This window comes from Scardinius erythrophthalmus, assembly GCF_964197995.2.
Source record: "Scardinius erythrophthalmus genome assembly, chromosome: 24".
NCBI classification, from domain to species: domain Eukaryota; kingdom Metazoa; phylum Chordata; class Actinopteri; order Cypriniformes; family Leuciscidae; genus Scardinius; species Scardinius erythrophthalmus.
Window position 1 is genome coordinate 13,324,611 of NC_138244.1, and position 12,953 is coordinate 13,337,563.

At 37.1% G+C, this 12,953-nt stretch overlaps 1 protein-coding gene across 2 annotated transcripts in view; it reads left to right on the top strand.

The window, feature by feature from the left end:
- LOC308685017 (solute carrier family 45 member 3) overlaps positions 1 to 11,496 on the top strand; it is a 28,134-nt gene extending 16,638 nt beyond the window's left edge. Inside the window, exons 3-6 of one of the 2 annotated variants that reach the window (XM_081356444.1) lie at positions 3,364 to 4,191; positions 5,880 to 6,145; positions 8,339 to 8,764; positions 10,397 to 11,494. In XM_081356444.1, the coding sequence (XP_081212570.1) occupies positions 3,364 to 4,191; positions 5,880 to 6,145; positions 8,339 to 8,749 (1,505 nt within the window). In that variant the 3' untranslated portion in view covers positions 8,750 to 8,764; positions 10,397 to 11,494. Of the gene's footprint in view, positions 1 to 3,363; positions 4,192 to 5,879; positions 6,146 to 8,338 lie in introns of both variants that reach the window. The other variant, XM_081356445.1, reaches the window with a different exon arrangement.
- Positions 11,497 to 12,953: the final 1,457 nt, after the last annotated feature.

Sequence of the window (12,953 nt, forward strand, 5' to 3'; positions counted from 1 at the left end):
ATAAATTAAACTAGATAACTGTTATCTTAACTTTTAATTAAATTAGATAACTGTTATATTAATTTGTAATAATATTTCACAATATTACAGATTTGACTATTTTTGATAAAATAAATGCAGTTTTGATGAGTCTAAGAGATGTCTTTAAAAAACAATAAAAACATTTTGAACAGTATTGTATGTAATATATTAATTACACATATTTTTTATCAAATTTTTTTTTATGTATAATTTTTTTAGATGGCTTTTATGTACTACTAGGCCATGGCCCAGAACAATTTAATTTGTGTCAAGAGAATCATGTGTTTTTGTCCACTAGAGACAGTGTCCAGGAGACATTTGTTTAAATACAGCGAGGTACGTGATTGTTTTTGTTCTTTTTGTCCTAGAACAACCAGACCTACAACTCTAAATATTTGGCCTCTGTGTTTGAGATTTTTCACTGTGCCATATGCATTACAGATGCATTATTTTGTGCCCACAAATGGCTTCCACATGGCTTTTGCTGTAAATGAATCTCTCTCCAAGACTATTAGCCTTGCAACCAAAACAGAAGGAAAGCAGTTCACAAACGTGCATGTGGTCACTTCACACCAGACGGACTGAAGATATTTGGTGTGTTAATACATACTCCACACCGCTCTCTTTGTCAACAGCTGCAGTGGAAAGCAAAGAAAGATCCTTTGTGCTCATTTCCATTCACACGCTTTATAAACTCATAATGTCGTTGCCATTAAGTGCTTTCAAAACCACCAAAAGGCCATTGCTGCTCATTTGGAGAGATTTCATGTGTGGTTGTATGTGATTCCAGTGGGTTTTGGAGGCATTTTATTAATTTTCCTGTTATGGTGACCTGAGAAATACATGCCTTAGTCTGAGCTTTTTGAACCAGTTTGATGGTCATGTGTTCAGTTGTTTTGAAACCTCTTTTTGAACTAACAGTGCATTAAAGGTGTACATTTTTCTCTTGAAATTAAACCCATGACCTTGCTGTTGTTAAAGCCATGCTTTTCCATTTGAGCTACAGGAACAATTAGAATAATGAATTGCACTGTGTAGTAGGTTATATAAAAGAGTAACGTGATTAATTGTCTCAAACTGTCGCAAACAGCACAAAGGCACCTTTAAAAGGAAGCCCACTCGCCCTTCACTTTGGGAAAAACAGCATGTGTTGACTTACAGGCGCTGTTGACCGACATTGTTAAATAAATCTTTTTATAGGCACTTTCCTTGGCTGTTCACTTCCATGGTTTCTCTTCAACAGTATTCCTCACATGATTTGTCAATATCTGCTCAATGCCTTAAAAAAGTGGTTGCCTTAAAATAGTTTTAGGTGTAATATTCCTCTCCTGCTTCCACTTTCCGGTTTAAATGGAAATGTTCTCTTGCGGAAATGTGACGTATGTGAGTTTCACTTATTTGCAAACGTTATAATTACTCACCATGACTCGCCATAAAATTACACTGCCGTGCAAAAGTTTGAGGTCAGTAAGATTTTTTTATTTTTTATTATTAATACTTTTTTCCAGAAGAACACGTCGCTAAATTGATCAAATGTGACAGTAAATACATTTATAATGTTACAAAAGATTTCAATTTCAAATAAATGTTCTATTCATCAGAGAATCCTGAAAAAATGTATCATTGTTTCCACTAAAATATTAAGCTGCACAATGCTTTTCAACATTGATAATAATAAGAAATGTTTCATGAGCAGAAAATCTGCATATTAGAATGATATGTTGACAAATTCAGCTTTGCATCAAATAAATAAATTACATTAAATAGAAACAGGTCAATTAAGTTGTGATAACATTTCGCAATATTACTGTTTTTAATAACTTTTAATATATATCAAATAAATGTAGCCTTGGTGAGCATAAGAGACTTCTTTCAAAAATCTTAAGGACCCCAAACTTTTGAACACTAGTGTATATAAGAATTTTAAAGTAGACTGTAAAAAAGTCCATTTGGTGGCATTTTGGTGTCTGTACATTCATACACATCATTAAATATACAAAACACCATACAGATTATAACAATAACAAAAATAGTAAGAAACAAAACTATTTAGGTATAAATAAGGGATAACCAAATGCAAACCATCATGCAAAGACTTCTGGGAATGTCCTTTTAGTTTTTTCATGCATTATTCAAGTATGTGTTTTGTAAATTATAAGGTAATTTGAACTTAATTAAAACTTAATTTTAATTTACAGTAATCATTTTATTTAATAATGCATTGTCCTGTTAAATGTAATATAATTTGTCAATTAGTTCATTGTTTTTTACATCATTTTTACATTGCTTTATCATTAAACTAGTTAACATTTTTACAGTGTGCAGTGTGTAAATGGACTCTTAACTATTTAATTGCATTTTGAGCATGTTCAGGGCATCTTTCCACTACGCACTGAATAAAAATAGCTCCTGAAGATCTAGACATGAATCAAAATGGGAATCTGTGCCAAACCAGTGGACTGAGTCATCTTCTTTAATTAGAAAAGCTGTGGAGATGAGGGAGCTGGGCCAGAGATTGGTCACCTTAAACTACAGGCAGCTTTACAGCAGGCTTAAGACCAAGCCAAGAGAAGAGAGGCCACAGCTGTGATTCTCCCGTGACTATTTCTCTTTTAGTTGAAGGCGAGAATCTACAGGCAAATCAAAAAAAAAAAAAAAAAAAAATCAGTGATTCCATAGAAGAACCATTTTTAGTTCCCCAGTGAACCATTCAGTTAACACTACTTAAAAAAACAAAACAAAAATTAGTGTGAATAACTTTTTAAAAATCTAAAGAAATTTTTTCCACTATAAAGAACATTTTATGCATTGAAAAGGTTTCATGGATGTTAAATGTTCTTAATGTAATGGAAAGAAAATTCTTTTATTCTACTTCATCTATTTTGCATCTGTAGATTTCAATTACAGTACATATCTTTCTCAAAAATGAGAGATTTTTCTCATGTACAGATCCAGAAATCTCCAATTCAGTAGCACTTATACCAAACTTTTACAGTTGTATTCCTATGTACATTCTGAAGGTTTTACATAGGGGGTTGTTCATATATAATTCCTGTACTTTTTATTCCTAAAAACATGCTGAAAATGTATTTGGTTTTGAACCTGGTTTTATCCAATGTTCTGATTTCTGTTCTGGAAATGTTTGCAAATGAGTGCATATTTAATTAGATAATGCCAAGGTTGCATATTTAAACAACATTTCATGAACTTGTAATATATATATAGCCATTATAAATATATATAATCAATCAACTAGGGAAGTATGGTGATATCTGTTAGTTAATGTTTTACACTATTCACCTGGGGTGTCTTGCCTTAATATTCATATGACATTTTTCTTAGGTATTGGACCTGTTCTGGGACTGCTCTTCATCCCCCTGATTGGCTCAGCCAGCGATCACTGCAACAGTAGCTACGGCCGGCGTCGACCCTTCATATGGCTGCTGTCGTTGGGAGTTCTCATAGCCCTTTTGATCATACCACATGCTGACGTGTTGGCCGCCAACCTGAGCTGGGGCAGCACCCGCCGCAACCAGGCTCTCCAGGTGGGCCTGCTCATCCTAGGCGTGGGCCTTTTAGACTTCTGCGGGCAGGTGTGCTTTACACCACTGGAGGCGTTACTCTCAGACCTCTACCGCGAACAGGACGACTGCGGACAGGCTTTCGCCATGTTCTCCTTTATGGTTAGCCTTGGAGGTTGCGTGGGCTACCTGCTACCCGCCCTGGACTGGAGCGGTGGGATCCTGTCCTTCTACCTGGGAGGTCAGGCTGAGTGCTTGTTCTCCCTCCTCATCCTCATCTTCGTGGTCAGCGTGTTAGTCACCATGAAAGTGTCAGAGGAACCCTCGTCCACCATAGAACCGGGACCGTCGGAGCCTGGCCGGTGTTTTCCCCGCTCGTGCTGCTATCTGTTTCAGTGTAAGCTACGGGTTCTAAAATCTGGCCCGCTCATGTGCCTGCTGAGGACTTGCTGGTCCATGACACCGGTCATTTATCGCAGCTACTGCCACGTGCCGCGCGTCATGCGCCAGCTGTGTTTGGCGCAGCTCTGCAGCTGGATGGGTGTCATGTCCTTCATGCTCTTCTACACAGATTTCGTCGGCGAGGGACTGTACGAAGGAGTTCCCAGCGCTGCTCCGGGAACCGCTCTCCGGCAGCGCTATGATGAAGGCGAGTAAGACTTAGTCAACATAAAATCTAAATCGAACCTATTTACTTTCTTAAGGCACATTTCTGGTCTTTATTGTGAGCGATTAATTACAGTGATTCATCTTTTTCCACTAATGTCGTTTAGCCAGGCTGTTGTTCTAGTTTTTCAAAATTGCAGTGTTGAGAGAAAATGACATTAAGAAATAATGTATAGCCTACCGTTAAATAAAATGAAACGTTTACAAACATTATAAACATGTTTAAGATGGGGAAAAATAACTTTTTGTTTTTCATAATGTTGCATTTTAAGCAGTTCATTACTTGATTCCCCAAGAGATTGATTAATGATATTTATTTCAGATTGCTCTGTGACTCATGCGTCATACATTCCCACTCAAGAGGCGTTTCTGTTAATGTTAAGGGACATTAAATAACGCATAATAATGAACAGACTTTCAACTCATTTCATTGTCTGTCTATGGCCAAAAGGCTTTTTTTCCTAAGGAATCATTTTCACTGTCCATGAACTTGTTTTCCTGGTATTGGTGGTCTTTAATTTCCGTCTTCTAGTCAGATCGTCTGTCTCTAGACTGTGAACTTGTGTTCACCTCCGCATGTGGCCTCCGTCAGCTTTGTGCTTAAGTTTCCAGCAATGTTCATAAACACGAATGCATGTCCTTAGCTAGTCAACAACGGGCTTACAAAATCTACACCCATCTGGATGCCTCCCACTGAGCTTTGACACCAGCAGAACGCTCCTTTAGCAAAACATTTTGACAGATGTGGTCAAGATCAGTGTGCAAACAAATGAAGTCTGTCAGTGCAGTCGACCGCAAACTGTGTAACTGCACCATGCAACGAAAAATATTTGAGATACTTGTTCAGTGAACATCTCGGCACCTCTGCAGTTGTGCTTAAATGATGAATTCCTACTGTGAGGAAAGTTCCTGGCTTGTTTGAAGTACAACGCCAAAGCCTGCAAACACATGCCTTAGTCAACATCACTCGCAGGATGTATTCAAAGGAAGCATTCTCCATTATGCTCAAATGGTCAAAGCAAACCAAACCGTTTGAAATGACCTCATCTGTCAAATCCGCAAGGGCTGGGGAATGTTGTTTACCTGGACATGCAGTTGTTGAAAATGATGGTGCACACACTGAATTTAAAGTATAATAAAGGTCAGATAACAATATATGTAAGGAGTAATGTTACACACTAACTGAAGTTCACACTAGAATGATACACACTAGAACTGACATTCTACTGACTATGAGTAATTTATTCTACGAACCCTAACCTAACAGTCTACTAATATTCTGAGACATGTAGTTACAAAGTTACTTGTAGTTGTACTTGTAGATTAGAATGTCTAAAGTGGAAAAATGCAGTAAGAACACAGTAATATTGTGAAATATTATTACAATTTAAAATAATATATTTCTGTGATGACAAAGCTGAAGTTTCAGCATCATTAATCCAGTCTTCAGTGTTACATGATCCTTCAGAAATCATTCTATAATATGCTTATTTGGTGAAGAAATAACAGTTCAAGCTTATTTAAGCGGCATTATAAAAAATGATTTGATTTTTGTACAATGCTGCGATTAACCAGTTAGAATCAAGTGCTGATTCTGAATCAATTCTTAATTGATTCTAAATCAGAATTTAGTAGTTTCTATTGTGAAATTCTCTAATGTCACCTCTACAGGTATCCGTATGGGCAGCCTGGGCCTGTTCCTGCAGTGCGCTACCTCAACCTTCTTCTCGCTGGCCATGAGCAGGCTGGTGCGCCTCTTCGGGTCCAGGATGGTCTATCTGAGCAGCATGGTGTGTTTCACCCTCTCTGCTCTGGTCATTTGCTTGTCCAAGAGTGTGCTGTTGGTCACAGCTATGTCGGCCCTCACTGGCTTTGCCTATGCAACGCTGCAGACACTGCCTTACACGCTCACCTGCCACTACCACAAAGAGAAAGAGGTAGGCCTTAAATGCTTTATATATATATATATTCTCTCTTAGCTTGTATAGAAAATACATATTCTGTACATAGAGTCAAAATATTTTTGTAGGTAGTTTTACAATATATTTTTTTATATACTTTTAGAAAGGTCAGTTAGAATCCAGCTTGCAATATTTACTGATATAATATTTAAAAATCCATGTCAATTATAAAAACAGTACAAATATATTGTAAAATTTCTTACAAAAACACTGTGAGCATATATATATATTTCTTTATACCGGTATATATCTTTTATATATATATATATATATATATATATATATATATATATATATATATATATATATATATATATATATACAGTCAGGTCCATAAATATTGGGACATTGACACAATTCTAATCTTTTTGGCTCTATACACCACCACAATGGATTTGAAATGAAACGAACAAGATGTGCTTTAACTGCAGACTTTCAGCTTTAATTTGAGGGTATTTACATCCAAATCAGGTGAACGGTGTAGGAATTACAACAGTTTGTATATGTGCCACCCACTTTTTAAGGGACCAAAAGTAATGGGACAGATTAACAATCATAAATCAAACTTTTACTTTTTAATACTTGGTTGCAAATCCTTTGCAGTCATTTACAGCCTGAAGTCTGGAACGCATAGACATCACCAGTTGCTGGATTTCATCCCTGGTGATGCTCTGCCAGGCCTCTACTGCAACTGTCTTCAGTTCCTGCTTGTTCTTGGGGCATTTTCCCTTCAGTTTTGTCTTCAGCAAGTGAAATGCATGCTCAATCGGATTCAGGTCAGGTGATTGACTTGGCCATTGCATAACATTCCACTTCTTTACCTTAAAAAACTCTTTGGTTGCTTTCACAGTATGCTTTGGGTCATTGTCCATCTGCACTGTGAAGCCCCGTCCAATGAGTTCTGAAGCATTTGGTCACAACATGCTTTTCTTCACAACATTTGGCCAGATCAAGAACACTCTCCAGGAGGTAGGTGTATGTGTGTCAAAGTCAAAAATCAAGAGAAGACTTCACCAGAGTGAATAAAGAGGGTTCACCACAAGATGTGAACCATTGGTGAGCCTCAAAAACAGGAAGGCCAGATAAGAGTTTGCCAAACAACATCTAAAAAAGCCTTCACAGTTCTGGAACAACATCCTTTGGACAGATGAGACAAAGATCAACTTGTACCAGAGTGATGGGAAGAGAAGAGTATGGAGAAGGAAAGGAACTGCTCATGATCCAAAGCATACCACCTCATCAGTGAAGCATGGTGGTGGTAGTGTCATGGCGTGGGCATGTATGGCTGCCAATGGAACTGGTTCTCTTGTATTTATTGATGATGTGACTGCTGACAAAAGCAGCAGGATGAATTCTGAAGTGTTTCGGGCAATATTATCTGCTCATATTCAGCCAAATGCTTCAGAACTCATTGGACGGCGCTTCACAGTGCAGATGGACATTGACCCGAAGCATACTGCAAAAGCAACCAAAGAGTTTTTTAAGGTAAAGAAGTGGAATGTTATGCAATGGCCAAGTCAATCACCTGACCTGAATCCGATTGAGCATGCATTTCACTTGCTGAAGACAAAACTGAAGGGAAAATGCCCCAAGAACAAGCAGGAACTGAAGACAGTTGCAGTAGAGGCCTGGCAGAGCTTCACCAGGGATGAAACCCAGCAACTGGTGATGTCTATGCCTTCCAGACTTCAGGCTGTAATTGATTTGCAACCAAGTATTAAAAAGTAAAAGTTTGATTTATGATTGTTAATCTGTCCCATTACTTTTGGTCCCTTAAAAAGTGGGTGGCACATATACAAACTGTTGTAATTCCTACTCCGTTCACCTGATTTGGATGTAAATACCCTCAAATTAAAGCTGAAAGTCTGCAGTTAAAGCACATCTTGTTTGTTTCATTTCAAATCCATTGTGGTGGTGTATAGAGCCAAAAAGATTAGAATTGTGTCAATGTCCCAATATTTATTGACCTGACTGTATATATATATATATACAGTACATAATAGGTCTTTAATATGAATATTAATACAAACAAAAATACACTGTAAAACTAAGACATTTTCCTTATTTATTGTCATCCTTGTATGGTGCCTATAAAATTACAAGAAGCCCTAAAATAAAAGCTAGATATATTTGTCATATATGTGATGTCTCACTTCCTTCTCATCGCAGGTGTACATGCAAAACAGCAAAACCAAAAAAACGCACACAAATGGATTTACCATCACAAGGGACTCTGTTTGTCTGACACTAGACAATGGCCCTGGAGATCTCAACTACAAGAGTGGCGTTTCCAACGGGCATGCTCCTTACAATAGAGATAAACCAGAGTATTACCCACCTCTGCACAATCAGAATGGTCTGGAATCAGAGGATTTTGAGAAACGTGGAGTGGGACTAGACTTTGCCATTCTGGACAGCACCTTCCTTCTGTCTCAGGTCTTCCCTACCCTCTTCATGGGCATGATCGTCCAGTTCACAGAGTCCGTCACTGCGTATATCGCCTCCTCTGCCATATTTGGTGCAATTGGCATCTATTTTGCCACCCACATCATCTTTGACCAAAATGACCTCAGAAGCTGAAGAAGCAGTAATCATGTGAGTCATTTCACAGTCGACCTTGTACCAAGCATCATCTTAAATGTTACTGACTAATATACGGAGCCCCTAAAGGGACAGGGTGATTGGAGCAATGCTTAGCATTCACACAAACGCACGTTTGCATTTGTGTTTGTTTGCTAAACATTTTCGTTCGCTTACAAAACATTTGTGTTTTCTTGCAAAAGTATTGTATTCCCCCTTTGAGTTCACTCGCAAATGGATTGTGTTCCCCTGAGAAACATTGCATTATCTCACAAAATGATTTTGTTCGCCCGAGAAGCTTTGCGTTCGCTCGCAAAACATTTGTGTTCGCTTGCTGAACATTTCCGTTCACTAACAAAACATTTGCGTTTTCTGGCAAAAGTATTGTGTTCCTCTTAGAAACTTTGGCTTCACTCGCAAACAGATTGTGTTCCCTTGAGAAACTTTGCATTATCTCGCAAAACATTTGTTTGCTTACAAAACATTTGCGTTCTCTCTCAAAATGACTGCATTCCCTCGAGAAACTTTGTGTTCTCTTGCAAAAGTATTGCGTTCTCCTGAGAAACTTTTCATTATCTCGCAAAACATTCGTGTTTACTCAAAATATTTGCGTTCTCTCGCAAAACATTTGTGTTCTCTTGCTAAACATTTTCGTTCACTTGCAGAGGTTTGTGTTTGCTCACAAAATGATTTTGTTCGCCTGAGAAGCTTTGCGTTTGCTCGCAAAAGTTTGTTTGCTCACAAAATGGTTTTGTTCGCCCGAGAAGCTTTGCGTTTGCTCGCAAAACATTTTCGTTCACTCACAGAAGTTTGTTTGCGCACAAAATGGTTTCGTTCGCCCGAGAAGCTTTGCGTTTGCTCGCAAAACATTTTCGTTCACTCGCAGAAGTTTGTTTGCGCACAAAATGGTTTTGTTCGCCCGAGAAGCTTTGCGTTTGCTCGCAAAACATTTTCGTTCACTCGCAGAAGTTTGTTTGCGCACAAAATGGTTTTGTTCGCCCGAGAAGCTTTGCGTTCGCTCGCAAAACATTTTCGTTCACTCACAGCAGTTTGTTTGCCTACAAAATGATTTTGTTCGCCCGAGAAGCTTTGCATTCACTCGCAAAACATTTTCGTTCACTCGCAGAAGTTTGTTTGCGCACAAAATGATTTTGTTCGCCCAAGAAGCTTTGCGTTCGCTCGCAAAACATTTTCGTTCACTCGCAGAAGTTTGTTTGCGCACTAAATGATTTTGTTCGCCTGAGAAGCTTTGCATTCGCTCGCAAAACATTTGTTTGTTTGCTAAACATTTTCATTCAGTTACAAAACATTTGCGTTTTCTTGCAAAAGTATTGTGTTTCCCTTTGGATTCGCTATCAAAAGAACACAAAGTTTCTCATGGGAACGCAATTCCTTTGTGTGAGAACACAAATGTTTTGCAAGATAATGCAAAGTTTCTCAGAGGAACACCATACTTTTGCAAGAGAAATACAAAGTGTCTCTGGGGGAACGCAATACTTTTGTGAAAGGGACAGTATTTTTGCGAGAGAACTAAAAAACATTTCATGTCCTCTTAGGGCCTCCGTACCAGACCAACCTTAGATACGTTTTTGCTTTTTCTAATGCAAGTCATTTGTATGTACTGACTGATCGTTATTTTTTTCATAGGTCATATTTGCTATGAGGATAAATTGCTTTTTCAGATCTCTTTGGGACCAATGGACACATGGACTTGATGTAATTCCTGTTGTTTTAAAGACTTTTTGTAAAGAACTATTTTATTGTATATATATTTTTATATTGATAATATATACATATATTTATATCCCTATGGGAATTTTTATGCAACCTGTTTTGGCGAGGTCTGTATTTATGTAGTATTCTAACCTTTTTTGACTTGTTTGTCGAACAAATGTGGCTTAATTTTTTTTTTTACCTGAAATTTTGGTCAGTAACCAAGACTTACAATATATTCATGTATCAAATCTCAGTCTGGTGTTCAAAATGACAATCTGGGATACCTTTCAACAGGTGACTTTACACAGACCTAAGCTATTATGTGTTGCAAAGCATCATCAACTATATTAAAATGACATTTCTATGGTGTGACTGAGTTACATAGGTTGCTTTTACAAAACTGTAACAGTTTCCTGTATATTTAAGTTATTCATCTGTAGGTACACTCGCCGTTGGCCAGAGAGTATGTGGAGTCTTATTTGTATGAGTGTAATGGGGTGTGACATTGTAAAAAGTGGTAAGATTCTCAGGATGGACGTGTCGTCCAGTTGAAAAATCATCTGTTCAAACACAGCACAAATAAATAATAAAAGAGGTACTGATATTTTAATTGCTGAGAATATGAGAATTTTTTTTTTATTCTGTCCTATTTCATTTTGGGTGAATATTTCTGTGGTGAATTCTCACATCTAATGCAGTAGGTTTACAACTTTTTTTTTTTCCTGATCGACATGATCTTCATCAAACTAATTCCATGAACAATTTTGTTTACTGGTAGGTTTCAGATGAGCATCAGCAGAAATCATATCCAATCAGTTCCTGCTTAAAAATTTTTTTCTTGTTAAATACTGTCACATTACAGAAGTGAAATGGAGTGCAAATGCTGTTTCATGTTAACTTTAACATTTCAGAAATTTATCTGAATTTTGAATCTTGCTTTCTCCCTCATTGGATTTTTTTTCCTCCAGAGTTGACTGGCTGACAAATCTATAACTAAATTCTGTAAAAAAAAAAAAATAATAAAAAAATTTTTTTAAAAATAAATAAATAATAAAACTAAATGATACAACTTCAGTTGCAAGTGTCTAGAAAGCCACTGAATTTGTCATTAAAGAGAAAAAATAAAATTTCTTTCTGTTCCTGAATGGGTAAATGGTGTTTGGTTAATCTTATACGTAAACAGAGGATAAAACCTTCCAATTAAAAATATGGTAAACACATTTTGAGGCTGTAAATTAGTGCAGTGTCATGTTATAAAGTGGATGCGGTTTCAGCACTCAAGTGACATGATGCTGCCTCGTGCAACTACTTAACATTCTCTTTTGTTCCTTAAATTAGACTTGTGAAGTGTTTTGACAATTAATGCTGTAGATAAATGGGTCAGGATTTTGCATTGAAAAAACAAACTGCATTGAGCTTTATCATGGCATCCTTAGGGATTATTTCTGACTCAGTTTTAATTATGGTTTATTCATTACTTTATAGGCCAAGGCCCTAAATTCATAGAAATAATTATTTGTCTGCATTTAGAGATGATAAGCTTAACATCTTTAAAAACCAAATATAAAGAAGCAGGGATTGAGCAATGATGCCATATACTCGTCTGGTCGTCTTATCACTGTATTCGCCTTTTATTACATGCTATTTCTAAATTAATGTTGATATTTCTGAAACTTATTTTCCCTGTAAGGTTGATTTAAATTATAAACTAATATTAACATAACTTAATATAACTTAACATTTTGACTGATTTAGGTTAATTAAATTTGAGAAGTGTTGTGAGTCTTAAATATCATTAATCCCCGAGGAAATTAAAACAAATTGCCAATTACTTCCTTTAAAATAATCGTAAAGATTATTAACAAATAATGATATTGGTGCCTCATACTCTACGCATAAATGATCAAAATGATATAATAAATAGCCTAATATAAAAAAAGTAAAAAAAAATAATACTTGACACTCACAGGGTGTTATTTCTTAAATAGGTTATTTGATTGCATCATTATGATACAGCGCCACCTGGTGGACTCATACTTTTTTTATTTTTGTCTACCTGCCAGGTGTAAAAATATCTGTCTATCTGTCTATCTGTCTATCTATCTATCTATCTATCTATCTATCTATCTATCTATCTATCTATCTATCTATCTATCAAGTGCTTAATTGGTCTACGTCAGCGATCAAATGAGTTCAGCTCGCGCTCGGACGTGCGTTGCGTCCAACAACTAGCCTATGTGTTTTTACCCAGATTAATAAATCACGGGGGCATATTCAAAATATAGGCTATCATAGTGAAAGCTTCCTGAGCAAACAGCGCAGGAAGTGTTTTGCGAGATTGACATGGCCCCGCGGTGACAACTGGCCTGTTTTTACACCTTCCTTCTAAATAAGGAAGCGGCCCGTCGGGCATATCACCACAGGTCCAATTTGGGAGCTGCCAACGAAGCCCATCACGCACGCCCCATGTTCTCCCGCGAGCTCTCGC